Below are 21,304 nucleotides of genomic sequence, written 5' to 3'. Positions count from 1 at the left end.
TACACATAGGCCTTTTACACGCAGCTGGATTAAGGCCTTAAGGCAGTAAAAAAATATATCTGTTCATTTTTCCCGGGAGTTTCAAATCAACAAAATCCCGGGAGCCAGATCTCCGGATAGATCCGGACAACTTTTTCATCAACATATTGGAGATCCGGCCTCTTAAATGTGTACAAATGACACTAAAGTGCTCATAACTTTTGATAGGGTTATCAGATCTTCAATCTTTTGGGCTTGTTGGAAAGGTCTTTCAAATGCCTTTCTAAAAATGTATGATCAGACGGGTTTTCTTAAAAAAACCACCCTTTTTACAATCTTTCAAACTTTAGCCAGAATCGTTTTTTTAGCATAACTTTTGAAATACTTAACAAAATAGTTCATAATAGTTAATATAGGTCTTGTGGGACCCTAAGACGGATCGAATGAGACCAGAACGACCCAAATCGGTTCAGCCAGTCCGGAGATAATCGAGTGCATTTTTTTCGGTGCACGGACATACACACGCACAGACATTTGCTCAGAATTTGATTCTGAGTCGATAGGTATACGTGAAGGTAGGTCTACGAGGTCGAATTAAGAAGTTCATTTTTCGAGTGATTTCTCAGTAAGGTGAGGAAGGCAAAAATAGCAACATTCAAAAATCTGCCAATTTGCATATTATGACTTCTTGTTACTAGATCTGCTGGTTAATTTTTTTTAATCTGAAAAATTTAATGTATTGGAAGTCGTAAAAATTTGCTAACCCTATTAATAACATACTTAAAATGTATAAGAAATATAACTTTTTTTGAGAATTTTACTTCCATGACTATCGTATGTAAACAAAAAATGATTGTTTATTGACTAAGCAAAACAATCAAATCAAATTATTCGCTCTACAGCATTGCCTTGGTGTTCTCGATAGCGAGATTCCTACGTCCAACGAAAGGCGTGATCAGACAAATCAAATTATTCGCTCTACAGCATTGCCTTGGCGTTCTCGATTGCGAGATTCCTACTCGAAACTAGGTGTTTGAAGGCTTGATTGTTGAGGCAATTGCAAACCTCTTTTTACACCTAAGCTTCCATCCACCTCGGGATTCGAACTGATGACCTTTGGATTGTTAGTCCAACTGCCTACCAGCGACTCCACCGAGGCAGGACCCAGGGAGACGACTCCTACACCTGACCTGGACTGAGCTAACGACCTAACCTCTAGGTTAGACCGGGACCAACATTTACTTCCCTGTCCGACGGAAGGCGTGATCAGACAAATCTCGTCTCGAAAAATGCCACCGAGATCGTCTGGGATCGAACCCAGGCCGACTGGGTGAGGGACAACCACGCTCACCCCTTCACCACTGGTCCCAGCACTAAGCACAGCTTCATCCAAATAATAAAAAGAAGCATCGATTTGCGATAAAAGTTAATAGTTACTAAAAAGTTTTAAGCTCAAAAATAGTTTTAAAACCATTTTTCTTTTTTTTCTCATAACACATTATAAATTGCAGTAATACAGTAAACTCCTGGTGCAAGGACCGTCTGAAAAAGTGCTCTAGAATTATTAAAAATCCACTCTTTGAATTAATGTCCCCCCCCCTCCCCCCAGATTCCCGAATTCCACTTTACCCCTGAAAATAAAAATATCTGCTAAATTTACACTAACACTCCACACTTAACTGATTCGAAGCGTTTGGTACGGTATGTCCACGCATCCCACCTCCCCTGTAGATTCTGTGGAATGTTATCCGTTCACAGAATCCTCTCTGCGGTAAACACAACGCAGTAGGGCTGGCCACTTTAATTTTGGTATTACTTTTTCGGGTGTTTTCGGATCTACTGCAATTATTAATACTGACACTTTCCAGCTTGCTTTCAACGGATTAACTGCCTTTGTGAAGGATTAGATTAGATACTGAGATATCCTGAAAAGCTGGACTAAAATCATGGCTTGAAATTCCTATTTTTTTTATTTTTGCCCCTTTCAACTTGTTATAGTCGAGGAAATAAACTTCAAAAAATATTTGCACTGGCCTAATCACGACTAAATAAATTAGAGCATTGTTTGTGGATGATCCAGCGGTGATTTTGACATAAAAAAGTTTTTTTTAAATTGTAGTAATTTTATTTGGCGACGATATCCTGTTAGTTAAAAATAAACAAAAAATAAAATGATTTTCACTGGTGAAGGATAGACCATTATAAAAATGATAAAGCTATTCATTCTTAAAGCTTTCAACAAAGCACTTAGTAAGAGTAAAAAAGTCTGCATTTATCTGGAAAATAAAGTCCAAGCATAATAACAATGAAGTGACTCACCACAGTGTTTTCTCTCCTACAGCCTCCAAGCCCTTTTTGTTCTGGAACTTTTGCATCCACTTCTCTTCCTGTTATTTTTCTTTCTGAAGAACACTTGTCCACAAGCTTAACTTGATTTCCTATACTGGTTCTCCAATTAACACGAAATTAACACGCACTTCCCAAATCAACCACTGTTTGATCAAATTATCCCACAAACAGTAATTCAAACAAAAATTTAGGACTTTTTTTTATCAACTGTAATCCCGGCACTTGTTGCACCACAACTCCGAGAACGATGCTTTCCACTCGAACCGTCGACAACGACTGCTGCTGCTGCTGCCTCGAATCGATCACAGACAACTGCACGAACTACCCGAACCAGGAAAGGAAAATAACAAACAATCAAACAACAACAACATCAGCAGCGCCCATATGCGTAGAGCGCTAGACGACGATCCGTTCTTGTCCCGTCGTGTTCTCTTCCTTTGTGACCAAGGCCTGCTACACAAATCACACCCGGCTTGAGGAAATTATGAGTTTGTGAGAGAGCCGGAATGAGAAACGCAAAGCGGAACACAGAAAAACAGAGTCGTTTCTCGGGGAGAGCGAAGCGATTTGATGCAGTTTGAGAGAGCCCGCCGCGAAAGTCCCGCCACCGCCAGTGCTGCCATCTTGAAGCAATGAAACGAACCGTGGTTTGAAAGATTGACTAGCGCTGGTTGTGTATTTTGATATTTTCTTAATAATACAAACAATACTCTTGATATTTTTTTAAGCTTCCTTAAAAATAAATGCTTACAAAATGCTAAAATTCCTTGTAGTACCATTGTACGGGTACGTTCCGCCTAAAATATACCGCCAATAACCGAAATGCTGTATCCTGTACGTTCCCTGTTCAGTCTGTTCGTCGGTTTGCCAGTCGAACTCGATGTCGCTGTACGCGAACAGCGTCGACTTCCGGATCCAGCGGAACCGCGTTTCCCAGTTGGCGTCCGTGGCCACGACCTTCCAGCTGTCTGGTGCGACCAGCTTCTCCACCGTGAAGTACGTCTTCTCGTGCATGAGGTTGTTCCGCGGGTTGCCAGCGACGAAGGAAGCTCGCACGAGATCTCCCTTGTGGTAGGACTCCTGCGGTTGCTCCTGGACATCGCCAAAGTACATCCGGAAGGGGTGCCCATCGAACACGACCCCCGTTGAGAGCGTGATTTGCTTGTAGTCTTCAAAGGGGGGTGAGGGGCCTTCCTCGACCTTGACTCCGTCAGTGATCGCCTTCATCAGCGCGCTGAAGTGGTGCAGGTAGATCGTCAGCGTGTGCGGTCCGTACAGCGTTGACGCTCCCTCGTACCGCTGGATAGCGTACTCTTCCGGAGTTGCCACGTAGCTGGTGTACATGTTGGACAGTCCAGCGATCACCACCTGTACCTTCTTCCCACCGGCTTCCATCGAAGCGTCTTCGATGGCTTTCCTGAGCCGTCGGCCGGACATGGTCGTGAACTCGGCTGGAACAGCCGCGATCGCCAGGTCTTCGAGGACCAAAACCTGCACTGGAACTATCTTCGGCTGCGCCTCGTACGAGAACGTCGTACGACCGGTGGCCAGCAGGATCGGTTTGGGCGCATGGCACTCCTTGTCATCCTCCGTCGGTACCGCTATAAAGTCTCGCGCCGTATTCCAGAAGGTCGTATCGGTCAGCATAGCTTGACGGAAGTCAAACGCCCCCGGTCCGTCCGTTGTTCCTGCCGCGAAGCTGTACCCCATGGCAGGGTAACAGCCGCGAACTTCGTGCCATTCGTCGGTCGTTAGATTGTGGTACGGCACGACGGCCTGCGTCATGTCCACGAATTGGTGAGCGTACGATACGTGACCCCGTAACTCGCGACCATCCGGTGATTTCAGCAATTTCTATAAAATAAACAAAACTTTAATAAGCAATCGTTTTAAGCAAGACTTCAACTAACCTTAGCCGCCGCAAAGATCCTCCCACCGATCAGCTTGGCACTGTCGAACATGTCCCGGCCAGGCCCCGAAGCTATGCACAGACCCGCTCCGCTGGGACACGACGAAGTCAGCAGATCGCACGGCAGTCCCGTCTTCTCGCACTTGGGTCCCATCACGTTGGGCGATACGTCACCCAAGTTGGAAGAGGCGACCGCCCCCACAAACTCCCCCCGCCCTGGAAGACTTCCCGGATTCATCTCCTGCTCCAGCAGCAACGAGGCGTAGCCCACGTTGTCACTCGACAGGTAGCAGTTCGTTTTGTTCATCGACGTCGGATGAACAGCGAACCAGTTGATCGCTCCCATAATCCTACCATCCGCTGCGTCCACAAAGCGCAGCTGTACCAACTTCTTGTCCGTGTAGTCCCGGTACTGGGCCCGCTCCTTCTTCGGGTTGTTCTCGTACGCGCTCGGACTCCTGTTGATGCTCGCTTCCTGCACCTCAGTCTCCGACACGTACAACCGTCCCGCCCTCATACTCTCGTGCGCCCGGACAATGCTCAACGTGATCCCCTCAACCAGTGCGTTGAAGTTCTGCGGCACGAAGCCCAGCGAGGCAATGTCGTACAGAAACGACATCAGAAACCCCGACGGAACGCTATGGCTATGGGTTCCACTCAGAACCACGTTCTCCATCCGGTACACGTCGCCGTACTTTTGCTGCAGCAGGTCGATCACGTCTCGCTTGACGGCGTGGCCCATCATGCCGGCATCGGCGCTCACAAACACGACCCGTTCGCCCAGCTCGTCCTCCGCGATGAACGCCCGCGAGAACTGGCGCAGGTGGATGCCGTGACCGCGCTGGGAGAACTCGGCGTAGCCCATCTGTGCGGAGTAGAAAGGTGTATTTGTTTAGGATTTAATCTTTGTATGAAGAGATTCGGTGATCGATTTGGTGTTTTCGACAAAGTTTAATGTTTGGACTTTACAGTTCTTGTCTTTTAATTCAGCCAACTCAGCTCGAGTTCGAGCGAAACTCGAGCCAATTTTCTCACTGGCAATAGTTTCCGAGTTAGTAAAGTTTTACTGTATTTTCGTCTACTGAAATTTCAGTAAACGATTCAGTAATTTAGATTTTACTGAATTCGCAGTTAATTTGTCACTTTGGTAGATTATTTGTTGAAATTTCAGTAAAATGGTTGTCAAAACAACTAAAATTTCAGCAAAAGAAACGTCAAATTATTTTGCTGAAAATCCAGTAATTTTCTTGTGGCAGTTCTGCAGATTTCTAGAGGTTTTTTTTGAAAAGGTCCAATAAACCAAATTTTCAGTTTTTGCATTTTGGGTGTTTTTAATACCCCTGACTCAAGATGGTTTCAAAAACATCCAAAAAGCAAAGACTAGAAATTTGGTTTATTTGACCTTTTCAAAAAACAAAAAAAAAAAAAAACACCAGAGTTGCTGAAGATTCAGCAATCGTTGTTGGTATTTAAGTTATCAGAATTTTATTTTGCTTGTCATTAAAAATGTTTCCAGTACTGTTATTTTTACATTTATTTCATCAATCGCAAAACCTAAAAAACACACCACATTTGAAAGAGGATTTTCACTCGACAGCATCCAAGCAATAAGTCATAAGTGACATTTCAGTTTGACAGATATGCAATTACTGATTTTTCAGCAATGTTTTTGTTCATTATCAAAGTTCAGCAAAAGTGATGATTACTGAACCGCATTCAGTTATTTATTTTACTGAAATGGCAATCCAAAATTTTCTATGTGAGTTGATGAATGAGGGCTATTTCGGTGACACTGAGGAAAACTCATTTTTCACTAAAATTGATTTCATGAGGCTGTTTCTCTACGACTACTAGTCCAATCAACTAAGTCTAAACAAGATTATTTTCCTTTCATGATGTAATTTTAATAAAATTTAACATTTTTCGAACATGCCCATTATTTTGTAAACGGAGAAAACTGTCATTATTGATGTTTTTTTCTTCTAAAACTGCTTTTTGACATTCTGTTTGACAAAGATATTGATTTTCCCCTTATTTTACCAAAAATCACATTATTTCAATAAATTATCCACGCTAAAAATGTTTGCACCAAATTAAACTGCAGCGTTTTTGAGTCTCAAAAAATTAAGTCATGGCCTCGGTGTTTTGGAATCAGGATTATATCAGCCATCCATTGCAGTTATAACATGATTTTTTTTAAATGAGTATTTTTCTGTATTTTGAAAATGCATTTTTTCTCGAAAAAATACTACAATTATTGTTTCTGCTATTTCGGATAACAAATGATCGGATTTTTTTTTTCATAAATTTCGAAAATTATAACAATGGCTAGTGATTTTTCACGGCGAACGTTAAACTGTATTCTTTTAGCAAAGTTATTAACAGAAAAGTGTCTCAAAAGTTAGCAGTAGTTTTAGATACAAAATGAAACGCGTTTAAAACCCCCTTACACAAGTGATTTATTTGAAAAAAAGGAGTATTGAATTGATCTTGGAAAATTTTGAAGAATTTCCGACAGTTGAATTCTAGATTTTTTTATAAGGTCATACAAACAAATTTAAACATTAAGGGTATCCCGGTTACTCCAATGAACATTGACATTAGGTGTGAAAGTGATACACTCGATGTTAACATTTGTTTATAGGACCTAATAAAAAAAGTCAAGAATATATGATTCAGCTGTTTTAATTTTATTGAGATTTTATAAAATTAATTTACTAGAAGCATTAAAATAAGTGCTATATAGATATTTTTTAAAATTTCAGCAATAGAGAAATTTGGTTTTTCTTTAAATAAAGTTCAGGCAAAACTTCATTAAGGGGTTACATACATGTAAATGGGAAAAAATGTCAGAGGTTGGTAAGAGCATTTAAACTTTTTCAAGATCTGTTTTCAGGGCATTAAAATATACAGTTTTATCAATTGTCAAATCAAATTTGAAGAATATTGGTATTACCGAGATATAGCTATTTGAAGTAAGCTAATTCTAAAAACATGGCATGGCAAAATTTTGCACTTAAATTGTCTCTAACACGAAATATCTTCATGAAACTGATTGCACTGATTGATTGAAAATCATCTTTTTGGTGGATTCATTGAATTTTCTGTATTACCAAATTTTGGATTTTCTACATGTATGTAACCCCTTAAAGGCAGTTTTTACATTTATTGATGATTAAAGAAAAATATAATACGTAGCAAAATGGTTAACAAATGTAAATTCAAAATGTATTATTTTATTAATCAATTGAATTTTTGAATAATTTATATTCAAAATATTCAAATGCAATTTGTTTCTTGTTGTTAAATTTGAATTAATATTTCAAAAAATAACAAATAAAAAAGGTGTTTTTTGCGTTTTCTTTTAAAGAAGTGTTAATTAATGTTCTTTTAAAATCTTCTTGGCATTTTGTGGAATAAAGAAACTATCTGCATTTTGTTGAATATTCCAATGAACAATAACTTCAAAAAATAATTGTAGATCTGATATGAAATACTTCTTTATTTGTTAACTGAATTTAAAATGCCTGTAAAAATCTTTATAAATGTTTGAATTAAACAAATAAAGCATAAATGCATTGAGTAGCGATTTATCAATTGAATATTTCAAATTTCGCGGTATTTCACGGTATTTCCCAGATTTCACAGTCAAGAGCGAATTTAACGGATTACGTGGCTACCGTGAAATCGCGAAAAATCACTAGCCCTAATTAAAACCAACATTTTTGAAAATACTCAAAATTTTCACAAAACTTCGTTTTTTCTGAAAAAATTATCAGTTTTTTACAGCAGGGGAATCTAATGATCGGGATTTTTTCGTACAGTTTGATAGAAATAATATTTTTTGTGAAATACTAAAAATGTTTAGAAAACTACGTATTTTTCAAATAAAAACTAAAAAAATGAGTTTTTTTACAGTATGATCATCAAATGATCGCGATTTTTAATTTATTTCGAAAATCATAACACAATTTTTTGGAAACAAAAATTCAATTATATGATACCCATATAATAAAAACTGAAATTCAGGGTATTTTTGAAAAGTACGTAGCTCTATGAAAATTTTGAGTATTTAAAAAAATCTTTCGAGATGTTTAAAAAAAATCCCGATTAATTCATACCCATTAAAAAAACCAAATTTTATTATTTTTTCAAAACGACGAACGAAATGGATTTTGTGAAAATTTATAGTATTTCACAATAAATATTATTTCTATCAAAATGTATGAAAACTCCCGATTATTTACCCATGTTGTCCCGATACCCATGTTGTAAAAACTTACTTTTTTAGTATTTTTTCGAAAATACGTAGTTTTGTAATTTTTTCAGTGTTTTCAAAAATATGTGTGTTTTTGAAAATACTAGAAAAATCACAAAACTACGTATTTTCGAAAAAAATACTGAAAATTTAAGTTTCGAATGTGTAAAATAAATCCCGATCATTTTATACTCATAATTTTGAGTATTGTTTCAAGAAAATACTTCAGCTTTAAAAACTAACTGAATCCACCTGCGTGCGTGATCTTCAAAGTGTATGACTCAATGAAAAGGTCAGTTGATTATATTGCGTTATAAAAAGTGAACAATCAGGTTTTTTTCCTGGTTTCATTTTTTTTACAAAAAGTCCTAACCATACACCTACAACTTTGCCGAAGACTCTAAATCGATCAGGAAATGTTTCCTCAAGATACGGATTTTTGAATTTGTATATTAGCCTTGTATGGTAAAACTAATCATGCAAAATGGAATGCATGGTCAAAGTTTAAAAATAAAGAAAAGTCAATTTGTGAAAATGTACATAATTACTCAATGTTGGAATTTACACGACTAACGCGATCAATGGATAGGACCGTACATTTTCACTTTCATCCCTTAAGGTCAAAACCTGTTCTTCATCGCTTCTCAGAGTAAATGTCTCATTGAACCCCAATCAAGCAAAGAGAAAGTTAGAGCTGTAAGGTTGTTGCATTGCTGCACTGCACTTTCGTGGAACTCATCGGTCTACTTACGAAGCCAATCTCCACCGGAGGTCCCGTGCAGTCTGCCCGGCCTACCCCAAGTCGGTAGGCCGCCTCCGCCGTCGTGATGGCGCCATCTGCTAGGAGGATCGCCAACCACGTTACGGCGACCCAGGTCCGGTTCGTTCGTTTCGTCATCTGGCGGTGTTCTGGGCGTTGATGCTGGTGGTGCCGAACCGGACTTGACCGGCAGCCGCCTTAGCTATCATCCACGATTAGGATTCTAGGCGGCGATGCGAGGCGGTGGGCTTCAAGGGAGGTGAGCAAATAGATGAATACTAAGTTAGAATCGGGATATTATTGTTGGAGATAGAGAGAGAGGCGTGCCTAAACAAACAAGATTAATTTTGATCGTGACATGGTAATATGTCGGGATTTGAAGTGTACTAGCGATAAGAAGCTCTCTAGGAAGATTGATGGAAGTCGGACAGCGGAGCAGTTCTATGGAAAACAAGCATTTTGAGTAGATATGAATTTATATTATACATTAATATATAAATTTATTTCACATCGTTTATAAATATGAAATCTTGAGCAACATTTGAAAAGGGCGCATAAGCATTTTAACAGCTGGAACAAACTCGCAGTGTTGGAAGGTAGAACGAGAGGTCAGCTATTTTTTAACACTTTCAATTGTAAACTATTCAGAATACATTGTTTAATACTTATTTATGTAATTTTAATCAAATACAAACATTTTAGAATTTTTTATTCAAATAAAGACTTTTCGAATTTTGGGATCACAAGTTGGTTAAATTCTTTGATGTTTTGCATTTTTTATAGTAACAAAAATGTAATGATGTGAAAAGAATTTTGTTATAGTTTTCGCCAAAAAAATTTCAAACAAATTTTTGAAAAAAATAAAACTTAAAATTTAAAGGTTCATTTCAAAAAATTACAAACATAAAGTTTTTGTTCCTCGGCATTGCTTGGGAAAGAAAAGGGGGTGGTAAAAAATTAAAAAAGGTAAATACATTTTTATAAATCAAAATTCGGTTGAAACAGTTATTACCGCTGAATGTTTTTTTTCAAACTTCTTTTTTATTTTGATATTTCATTAAAAAAATAAGGTGATTTATTGAGTTGTTAATGTTTGAGTGATTCAAAGTGTTTTTGTGGTTTTATTCATATAAATTATTCCTCAAGAAATATAATCTTTCCTAATGCGTGGGATTCCTGACATTTTGACAAAAAAAATAATGAAATTTTCGTCTTTTCCAGATTTTTTACGGATTTTGATTTATAGATTTTGCTTAATTATAATATTATTTAAAAGGTTAATCTTAAAAAATAAAATATAATTTCGATTTAAGTCCTGTTTCCTGCAAAAAAGGTTACGAAATCAAGAGTTTTTTTAAAGGTCCAATAAACCAAATTTCCAGTTTTTTTGCTTTTTGGGTGTTTTTAGTTCCCGCCCGTGTGAATCAATCGGACCGCGCACTGGACTCACAATTCAGAGGTCGCCGGTTTGAATCCCGCGGCGCCGTCGCTCCGTGCCATACTTTCATACACTTAGGAGCCCAGGGCGGCGAAGTCCTTGTAGATAAAAGGAAGACACTAGTGGTTGGTACTAGCAATGGTGGCCGACAGCTATAAAGTCAACTTCGTCGTGTTTTTAAAACCGCCTTGAGTCAGGGGTATAAAAACACCCAAAAAGTAAAAATTGAAAATTCGGTTTATTGGACCTTTTTTTTTTTTTTTTTTAAAAAAAAAAAAAAAAAACTCCAGAAATGTACATTTTTTGTTGCACATAATTTTTATGTAACTCTTTCCGTTTTTCTGGTGTTGAAATATAAAGTTAAATATTTTAGTTGTTCAGAAAAAATAACATAAAATTAAATAAAATAAAATTAAATCAAATTGAAAAAAATAGAGATCACTATGGATTGACCAAAATTGGATACACAGTAAACAAATGTGTAAATTTGGAAGGTGTAATTTTTAAAGGTTGAATATGTTATATTACACCCGAAAAGTGGTAAAGTTACACATTTTTAGAGAATTATACTTTATTTCTGAAACAAAAGATGTACTCCTTCCCAGATTTAATATTACCATGATTTTTGCTGTGTTCATTCATTTTAATAAAAAATGTTCAAAATTGTAGCAATATTTGAAGTCCAAAAGTAAATTTATTGCTTAAAACATAATTACAGTTCTACTGAAGAGCAATTCTCTACGCAATCAGTCTTTTTGCTTAAATTTTAATTTTTGTATTTTTTAATCCGGCTGAAACTTTTTTGGTGCCTTCGGTATGCCCAAAGAAGCCATTTTGCATCATTAGTTTGTCCATATAATTTTCCATACAAATTTGGCATCTGTCCATACAAAAATGATGTATGAAAATTCAAAAATCTGTATCTTTTGAAGGAATTTTTTGATCGATTTGGTGTCTTCGGCAAAGTTTGTAGGTATGGATATGGACTACACTGAAAAAAAATTATACACGGTAAAAAAAATGATGATTTTTCATTTAAATTTTTGTCACTAAAACTTGATTTGCAAAAAACCAATATTTTTAATTTTTTTTAATTTTTTGATATGTTTTGGAGGACATCAAATGCCAACTTTTCAGAAATTTCCAGGTTGTGCAAAAAATCTTTGAGCGTGTTATGAATTTTTGAATCAATTCTGAATTTTTCAAAAAATCAAAAAATTGGTCGAAAAAAATTTTCTGCTTCATTTTTCGATGTAAAATTAAATTTGCAATCAAAAAGTACTTCAGTGAAATTTTGATAAAGTGCACCGTTTTCATGTTAAATCCATTTTTAGGTGACTTTTTTGAAAATAGTCGCAGTTTTTAATTTTTTTAAAATTAGTGCACATGTTTGCCCACTTTTGAAAAAAAAATATTTTTGAAAAGCTGAGAAATTTCTCTATATTTTGCACTTTTGAACTTTGTTGATACGACCCTTAGTTGATGAGATATTGCCATGCAAAGGTTTAAAAACAGGAAAATTTATGTTTTCTAAGTCTCACCCAAACAACACACCATTGTCTAATGTCGATATCTCAGCAACTAATGGTCCGATTTACAATGTTAAAATATGAAACATTCGTGAAATTTTCCGATCTCTTTGAAAAAAATATTTTTAAATTTTTTAAACCAAGACTAACATTTCAAAAGGGCCAAACATTTAATATTACGTTCAGAGACATAAAGAAGCTCGTCGAGATTGGGAATGTTTTGAAAATTCCAACAATATCTAACATGCATGCTTAAAAATAATTAAAAAAAAAAACAACAAAAACAAACAACATTTTAGCCAATTTTCAACCGTCCAGAGAACCGCTTTGTTCAGTTAATCTCACCGATTAGATAGCGATCTAAAAAAAGTGGGGAGACTTTCGCCCTGCCCTGCCCTACAGCAAAAGGTTGATAACAGGTCCACGTTGCGCTAGATGCAGGTCAAAGTGTACGTGACACTATTTATAACTTGCAAAAAAAGTTGTTCCAACACGTGTAGCTTGCGCCTTCAAGTTCTGTGAAAAAGGTTCATTGCCATGAGATATGTACCGTTAGGATGTAACAAAATCACACTTTTTTGTGGGCATTTCAGGGGATGATCCTCTAGGTGTACTGAGTCAGAATCCCAAATATGAGCCCGATTGGTTGCGACAGGACCTGGCGCTCCGGCTTTAAAGTTTAAATGGGATTTAACCCGTAAAATCGGTGCGTTTTGGTTACTGCCATTTTTAAGTCCTTCAACGATTTTTGGATTTTTCAAAAACCTCATGAGCTTATAGTTTGAGTTTCAGAGCACAACTTTGCCGAAGACTGTGAAGAGATTTAATAATTAGTACTGCTTGTACAATGATTTGAAAATAAAAAAACTTTTTGCCATTAATTTGTTTGATTTGTATTGGCAACACTTTCTTTGAACGCGCGCATCCAGAGCCAGGCGTCGTAACTATAGCAACGAGAAAACATCCAGCGTACAACGGTCAAAGTTTGACACATGGAAAGAAAATTTGGATGTTGTGGTTATGTTTTCGATGGTGCCGGAGGATTTGATCACCGGTGCTGCTCTTTTAATCTGTCGTAGATTCCTGTATTCTATTTGGCAGTGACTCGCAGGATTTAGTTCTAAACCCACCTGGTCCTGTTATTAATCCGTGTGGATCTTTTTCGTCTCGACCAGTTGTGGTGCTGGGGGACATATTAGCGAACCTATGCTCGAACATAGTGCATTTGGTGTCTAATGAATTCGCAAAATATCTAGCCGGAGAACTCTGCTGTATGAAAATAGTATTTACTTATGTTGTCAATGCAATACATTAACTTGTTTATGACCGATTTTATTGCCAAATTGCCATAACTCTTTGATTGATTACAAAGCGAGTGGAAACTCTCACTAAAATGCGTGTCTCTCGAAATATCTTCCGGAATACGGAATATTCAAAATGCATACAACATTCGTGCGTAATAAAGCGCTTTCAAGACAGCCGCGTTAGTTGACACTCGAGCAAGGTTTAGACTCGGTTCTGCATGGGCATCCAACAGAACCCTGAGAGTCACCGGAGAGCTTCTTGCAATTCCATAAGAACTTTAGTTCTCAACAATTACAACAACAAAAACAACAACACGACGCTTGGACAAATACATGCCGACCTGTCGCAACCTGTCGCGACGCCCCGTAGCATGCGTTGCATAGTTTGCCGAAAGCGCGCATCAAAAGCGAGTGTTGCCAGAACATGTTTTACGTTATCAGAAAAACAAGAGAAAAGATTTTGTAAATTCTGTACCATTTTTCAGAGCGGTCAAATCTCTTCACAGTCTTCGGCAAAGTTGTACCCCAGAACACAAACTATAAGCTCATGAGGTTTTTGAAAAATCCAAAAATCGTTGAAGGACTTAAAAATGGCAAAAACCAAAACGCACCGATTTTACGGGTTAAATCCCATTTAAACTTTAAAGCCGGAGCGCCAGGTCCTGTCGCAACCAATCGGGCTCATATTTAGGATTCTGACTCAGTACACCTAGGGGATCATCCCCTGAAATGCCCGCAAAAAAGTGTCATTTTGTTACATCCTAATGTACCGTTCTTCTAGAAGGTTGTGCAGATTTGCTCCACTTGTCAGCTCAGCAGGTTGTTGTTGCGAGTTTCGTTCCAACTCCTTGACGCCTTAAGTTGTTGAGATGAACACACACACACACACTTTGAGCACGTTTCGTTCGTCAGAACACTTCGGGTAACTACTAGCCTTCCTCTCACTACCGCGAGAATAATTGCACCGTAATTGCTTCGCGACTTCACTTCTGCTCTGCTTTGTCTCCTGTCTCGTTCCTCGTGTATATTCTACAAGGCAAAAAAAAGTGACTCACAAGCCTTTGCTTTCTTCTTTGGCAGCTTGACCGCGCGCTACGACACGACGTCCGGACTGGTTGAGCCGCTCAGCTGTACTGACCGAGGCTTCCTGACTTTTTCCGTCCGAACGTGCAGCGCGAGAGCCCGCAAGTCTCCATGTGCGTCTTCTTTGTTTGTGCCCGATCGCGATGTTTATCGCCAAATCACAGACGGAATAGCGCAGCGAGAGACGCGCCCGACACTCTCCTTGTTGTGGTTCTACGACGCCACCGTGACTGAACTTCGTAAATGCCTTCTTTTGAAGACCACCGTGAAGAGCGGTCAACAGGTTGAACCCGATACGCACAGAACTGTATAGTTTCTTCTTCTTGGACAGTAGGCTACGACATTGGCATTGACAGATTTGCGAGCTCGCAGTTTCGCTACTTCCTGAACCTCCACCTTCCAGTACATTCAGCAGAAACTTCCCGTTATTCGTTGTTTAGTTGACACACTTTCTTAACCTTTCTAACCACAAACCTACAATCTCATTGACATTCTACGACACTTGTTGTTACACTCCTTATCAACTGCGCACTTTTGCGTAGCCAACATTCACCAGCTGTTGTTTGTTGTGAACTTGTCTCCTCCGTCCCTTTTTCCGTAAGTAAGATGTGCTTGATTTACTGCCTCCCGTTAGCTGGGCGTTGTGTGTATGTTCTCAGAAGTAAACAGGCAGCACGTTTTTGTTTTGATCCGCTAGGGCTGCTCACCTCGGAACGCACATCGATGCAGTTTGAGAGATAGTAGGCGACGGTGGATGGACGCGGAGAAGCCCGCCTGCATCGCTGTACGAGTGACATCTGGTGGAGGATAGTGGGATCGTTGGGTGCAGCTGTACACTAAATTCATTCAGGGTGAATGAAGAAATGAATGAATAAGGTTTGAGTGTATTGGTTCAGTCGTGTTACATTGGTGTTGGTTGCCAAATATTCGCCAGATGACAATCTGAAATACATAAAATATTTTTTAATCTCAAGGATAATTTATACGAAATGTAGAATAAAATAAGATAGATTTTTCTTCACGCAAAAAAAAATCGACTTGTGTAAAGATGTTGATAAAAAAATGTACTCAATTTTATCGAATTGTACATTTTTAGGAGAATTTAAAAATATATGAAGATTTAACACTGTCTGCCTGTGTGGATCAATCGGACCGCGCACTGGACTCACAATCCAGAGGTCGCCGGTTCGAATCCCGGGGCGGACGCAAAAAATTCTAAGTGTAAATATAGGTATTCGGTGCCCTCTCCCCGTGCCCATACCTTCACACTTAGGAGACCCGGGAGGCGGAGTCTTGTCGCAAAAAGAACGATACACGCCTGTGGATCCGTTGACGAAACCGCAAGGTTTAAGAGGGCCACATTATAAGGTGTTACGTCGATTCCGTTGAAGATTTAACATTATTTTCAATAATATTTCAAGATTTAGATATACAAAAATAAAGTGTAAATCTCATTATTCCCGTTAAAAATATATTCAATACACACTACAAAAACATTTTTGGGCAATTTTCCTATCTAGCAAATGGATAACTTGGGAATGACATTCTGTGAATGGACTATAACCGCACTGGAGAAACTGTTTAGGTAATGTTGATGCTTTTTAAACAGCGAATTTTAGATATTTTGATGTAAAAACTTGTATAAAAAGTAAGTTATTAAATAATAAGCAGGAATTATGCTATTAAATGATGATGTTAGTAAATAAGTATGTATGTCAATAAGCAACAAAGAAACTCTTCCACTACTCAATGCACTTTCAAATGTTATTCCTGCCCTAAAATAAACAACACTTTTCACTTGACAGCACCTTGCTCACGTTCCCTGTTTGAAAAATGTCGCACGTCGTACGAGTTGTCGCACGGTTTTGATTTTACCGTTTCGATATCGATTGGTCGAAAGGACGACAAACGTACGACAAACACTCGACATGCCCGACGTTGTTTTTTCCATCGATTTACCTTCAATTCGACGTCGATTATCGTCGACGCAAACAGTTTGACCGACGACGTTTGACAGTTCTCTTCAGTTGAACTTGTTCGGACTTGATTGCAACCGAGTCGAACAAATTGTTGTTGGTTTTAGGCTTTGGGAGGATTTTGGCCAGTTTAAAGGTAAGTTGTGTTCTAGATTGAATTACTTTTTCTGCCGGAAAGTTCCGGCCGGAGTGGGCGACAACCGAATCAAATTGTCTTGTATTCCAGATTGCGGTCTTCGTGGCGGTATAGGAGGAAGAGGAGGACGGGAAATATGGATTACTCGGCGAGCCATTCCGGAAGACGGGACGGGAAGGAACCAGTTTGCGATCGAGGAAGCCGTTAGTGTTTGGTGTTTTACTTTCCACGGGAGCCCTGACTGAAAAGTCCGTCCGACGTCCGTCGTTTGTCGTACGTGCAATCGTACGACGTCGCACGACAATGTCGTGCGACATTCGCACGAATGTCATACGTTTTTGCACCAAAATGTCGTATTTGTCGTGCGATCGATCATCGAAATTGTTCGACATTGTCGTACGACATTCGACCGACGTCGCACGGTTTTGTTATTTAGGATGTCGTGCTATTGTCGTGTGCTGTTATTTCGGAATTTTAAGGTTATTTTCGAAATAAAATTCATTTTATTTGTTGTTTTGCTGATTTTTATTGATATCTATTAGTTTTCACTGGCCTGGCACTTTGTTTTCCAAATATTCACTATCACTGCAGTCACAATTTTCCAAATTTCGCTTGATGATGGCCAATCCAGTAGAATTCGTATGCTGCCCCGTGAGTAGTTCGTTCACCTCCATCGCTTTCACTCAGAGGTTGTACTCGGCCGCAAGTTTGTTCTTTTTTCCAGGTCTTAGTATTAGTAATGGCGATTTTGACATTCTCTAAAAATCAAACACCATCAACACTTTCATTGTCCTGTTTGGAGACTGTTTGATACAGATCTGAAATGATTTAAATAATAAAAAAATACTGTAGCTAGGGGAACAGCATCTAATTCCAGCGTGCCTTTAATGTTGCCATATCAGCACTTTGATATTCAATTACAGCTCATAAAAAGCGTTTTCAACTGAAATCAAATGATAAATCGGCCAATAAGAAGTGAGCAAGCAAGTTTCTATCAAAAGTTTTGAAAAAATAGTTGTTTGAATAGTTTAAATAAGTAAATTGGATGGAGTCAGGAGCGAGTGCTTATTTTGCTAAACATACGAGAATTTCTCCTATTTGATACCTGGCGAAAATATTCAAATTGGGTCTTAAAATGAAGCTTAGATTGCTGATATTATTGTTTACAGCGATAAAGCTTATTTTTCTGAGTACAATGACCCTTTGTACGAGCACAAAGAGTTTCAAATGGATTTTTAAATCAATTTTGAAAAATTAACCTCGCGGTCCTTCTTGACAGAAAAGCTCCTACTTGACAGCTCGTTCCAAGGGGACCATAGTTGATCCATCGAAAAAATGTTGTCTTGTCAAAAAAAAATTTTGCATTAAAATGAAAAAAAAAGTGATCAGAAATGGTTTTTAATCGTGTTTTTTACCGTTGTACATAAAAATTGACATAGGACTTTAGTACCCAATTAGACCTCCTAGACCCATGTACTTCATGTATACTTTTATAATTTAATAATTTAATAATTTAATAATTTAAAATAATTTTAATAATTTAATAATTTAATAATTAAATAATTTAATAATTTAATAATTTATTAATTTATTAATTTAATAATTTAATAATTTAATAATTTAATAATTTAATAATTTAATAATTTAATAATTTAATAATTTAATAATTTAATAATTTAATAATTTAATAATTTAATAATTTAATAATTTAATAATTTAATAATTTAATAATTTAATAATTTAATAATTTAATAATTTAATAATTTATTAATTTAATAATTTAATAATTTAATAATTTAATAATTTAATAATTTAATAGTTTAATAATTTATTAATTAAATAATTTAATTATTTATTTATAATTTTATGATTTTATAAATAACACCGACCAACAAAGTTTCTGCGCAGGCTCAACTCAAGGGGACCCCAAAACATGTTTACTTTGTATTTTCAAAAATTTCAAAAATATTTGGACAGAGCCGAATGGGTTTTCTCCAAAGTTTGTATGGAGAATTAGAGCTGTTAGCTACTCCCACAAACTTCATGCTGCCCCCTCGAGTTGAGCCAGGTTTCAGAATTTTAGAGTTTTATAATTTTTACTTTATTATTGTGTGCTATTTCTGAATACCCCTTGATTCAAGGATTGGTTTAGTTTAGGGTATGTTTAAGTTAGTTTTAGGTTAGGTTATGTTTTCTTAACATTTTTTTTACTCAATGTACCCAGTGTTACAAAAATGATAAATCATATACTTTTAAAGTTATAAAAATGAACAGTGTTTAAATCACTGTGTTTGAGATTTAAAAAAAGTTTTTGGCTCGTAGAATTGAAGAATTCAAGAATTATTTTTTATTGTTAAGAATTTGTGATTGCATTAGGTTTGGATCCCCCTCCTGTCCTCCCCACGCACATTTCCGTCGTCCTCTGTTTTCCTCCCGGCACACCTCCACCGTTTAAAAACACGACTCACCCCAATCCGCTTTCGATCGCAGACCGGTTCCTTCCCGTCCCATCTTCCGGCATGATCCGCCGGGTTAACGATGTTTCACGTTCTCTTCCACCGTCGCGAAGGCTGAAATCAGGAAATCTGGAACATAATGTTATGATTTAGCCGCTCGCCCACTCCGGCCGGAACTTTCCAGCAAAAAAGGAACACAACTTACCAATCAACCAGCCAAAATCCTCACGAACCTTTACAACAATATTGTTTTTCTGATTTGATCAAGTCCGAACAAGATCAACTGAAGAGAACTGTCAAACTGTTTGCGTCGACGATAATCGACGTCGATTTGAAGGTAAATCGATGGAAAAAACAATGTCGAGCATGTCGAGTGTTTGTCGCACGTTTGTCGTCCTTTCGACCAATCGATATCGAAACGGTAAAATCAAAACCGTGCGACAACCCGTACGACGTGCGACTTTTTTCAAACAGGGAGGTTGCCTCCATATCTAATGGAACTGGTGAGTCATGTTTTAGAAACGATGGAGAAGGTGTGCTGGGAGTGCGATTGGACGATCGAAATTAAAAATTAGATGAACATCACAAATTCTTAACTTTTTAATCCAAAAAACGAAACTATTGGCACTACGCCCCCCGGGGCATGGCCTTCCTCTAACGTGGGATTTCTGCTCCAGCGCCTCTGAAGAGACAGGAGAAACCGGGACCGACGTTTTACTTCACCATCCGATAGAAGCTCAGAGGATAAGGCGGGAATCGAACCCGCGTCTCATAGCATCATCGGGATCGGCAGCCGAAGCCGCTACCCCTGCGCCACGAGACCGCAGGGGTAGCTTAAATCTTAAATGCTTAATGCTTAAAAAAAACTTCAACGCTGATTTGATTTGATAATTGTAAAATTAAATTATAAAGTTTTTCATTCTTAATTTAAAATTCTAGCATTCCAGAACTTAAGAATGCAAGAAATTGAAAATTCTAAATTCATTTAATTTCTTGATGTTGTGCAAATTGTTAATATTCTTAAATTATACAATTCATTAATTTAAAATTCTCAAAGTCTTCAAATGTTAAAAAAAATAAACTCTAAAATATGAAAATTTTAAAATTGACAATAATTTAAATATTAAAATTCCCTAATTCTTAAATACAAAATTTTTCAATTCATAAATACTAAAAATCTAGCATTATAAAGTTCATAAATTCCCAAAACGTTAGTCGCACGAGTTGAAATTTTGAATTCTAAAATTCTAAAAATTATATGTTCTAAAATTACAAAATTGTAAATTCTAAAAATGCTAAAATTCAAATAATTTATATTTTTAAATAAAAATTATCAAAAATTCTATTTGTTATAAATTCTACGCATTTTAAAAATTAGTAAGTTTCTTAAAATTCTAAAAATTAAAAAAATCTCTTTTTTTGCACATCTTAAATTTTTGATAATTTTAAATAAAACAAATTTAAAAAATTCTAAACATTAACAAAAAATCAAAAAAAATACAAAAATTTTACAAAATATATTTTTTAAATTTTAAAAATGTTAAAGTTTTTATTTCTTTTAAATATTTTAAACTTTTAAAAACTCTTTTAAAAAATCTAAAAATTCTTAAATTTTAAGATTGGAATAATTTAAAATCTATTAACTTTTGAATTTTTTTTTGGTCTAATGAAAAATAGGAGTTAAAAATATCACGAATTGAAGTAAATGATTTTGGTATTGAGGTGCTCTCCAATTTTAATATTCAGAAAATTAGAATTTTAGAATTTTAGAATTTTAGAATTTTAGAATTTTAGAATTTTAGAATTTTAGAATTTTAGAATTTTAGAATTTTAGAAATTTAGAATTTTAGAATTTTAGAATTTTAGAATTTTAGAATTTTAGAATTTTAGAATTTTAGAATTTTAGAATTTTAGAATTTTAGAATTTGAATTTAGAATTTTAGAATTTTAGAATTTTAGAATTTTAGAATTTTAGAATTTTAGAATTTTAGAATTTTAGAATTTTAGAATTTTAGAATTTTAAATTTTAGAATTTTAAATTTTAGAATTTTAGAATTTTAGAATTTTAGAATTTTAGAATTTGATGATGAGATGATGATGCTGAAATTTGTAAACGTTTGATCATTA

At 36.5% G+C, this 21,304-nt stretch overlaps 2 protein-coding genes and 1 long non-coding RNA gene across 5 annotated transcripts in view; all 3 read right to left on the bottom strand.

The window, feature by feature from the left end:
• LOC6037928 (neutral ceramidase) overlaps window positions 1-2,776 on the bottom strand; it is a 39,313-nt gene extending 36,537 nt beyond the window's left edge. The window contains exon 1 of the mRNA XM_038260185.1: window positions 2,299-2,776. The gene's annotated coding sequence lies outside the window, so the exon portion shown is untranslated. The remainder of the gene's footprint in view (window positions 1-2,298) is intronic.
• Window positions 2,777-2,976: 200 nt separating this feature from the next.
• On the bottom strand, window positions 2,977-15,398 carry LOC6054650 (neutral ceramidase). 3 transcript variants are annotated; one of them, XM_038266606.1, is made up of 5 exons: window positions 14,297-15,398; window positions 12,568-12,738; window positions 9,247-9,503; window positions 4,239-5,102; window positions 2,977-4,182 (listed from the first exon to the last, which is right to left on the bottom strand). In XM_038266606.1, the coding sequence occupies exons 3-5, from the start codon at window positions 9,391-9,393 to the stop codon at window positions 3,076-3,078; spliced, it is 2,118 nt and encodes a 705-aa protein (XP_038122534.1). In that variant the 5' UTR covers window positions 9,394-9,503; window positions 12,568-12,738; window positions 14,297-15,398; the 3' UTR covers window positions 2,977-3,075. The 3 variants fall into 3 exon arrangements, with proteins under 3 accessions (XP_038122534.1, XP_038122535.1, XP_038122536.1); XM_038266607.1 differs by lacking the exon at window positions 12,568-12,738 and having other exon boundaries at window positions 14,297-14,555; window positions 15,084-15,398; XM_038266608.1 differs by lacking the exon at window positions 12,568-12,738 and having other exon boundaries at window positions 14,297-14,555; window positions 15,088-15,398.
• A 1,829-nt stretch (window positions 15,399-17,227) lies between these two features.
• On the bottom strand, window positions 17,228-19,497 carry LOC119771157. The gene is made up of 3 exons (XR_005279056.1): window positions 19,383-19,497; window positions 19,190-19,306; window positions 17,228-17,539 (listed from the first exon to the last, which is right to left on the bottom strand). It is a non-coding gene; the product is annotated as an uncharacterized LOC119771157 (long non-coding RNA).
• Window positions 19,498-21,304: the final 1,807 nt, after the last annotated feature.

The sequence above is a fragment of the Culex quinquefasciatus genome, chromosome 1 (genome assembly GCF_015732765.1).
Source record: "Culex quinquefasciatus strain JHB chromosome 1, VPISU_Cqui_1.0_pri_paternal, whole genome shotgun sequence".
NCBI lineage: Eukaryota > Metazoa > Arthropoda > Insecta > Diptera > Culicidae > Culex > Culex quinquefasciatus.
The sequence above is the reverse complement of the archived record's forward strand: the minus strand, read 5'-3'. Positions and strand labels throughout refer to the sequence as shown.

What these genes read in the sequence shown, in the direction of transcription:
- LOC6054650 (XM_038266606.1), bottom strand. Translation starts at nt 9,393, where the DNA reads ATGACGAAACGAACGAACCGGACCTGGGTCGCCGTAACGTGGTTGGCG. An exon ending in CTCCGGTGGAGATTGGCTTC is followed by an intron (nt 5,103 to 9,246) that starts GTAAGTAGACCG and finishes TACTCCGCACAG; the next exon opens with ATGGGCTACGCCGAGTTCTC. An exon ending in GGATCTTTGCGGCGGCTAAG is followed by an intron (nt 4,183 to 4,238) that starts GTTAGTTGAAGT and finishes TTTATTTTATAG; the next exon opens with AAATTGCTGAAATCACCGGA.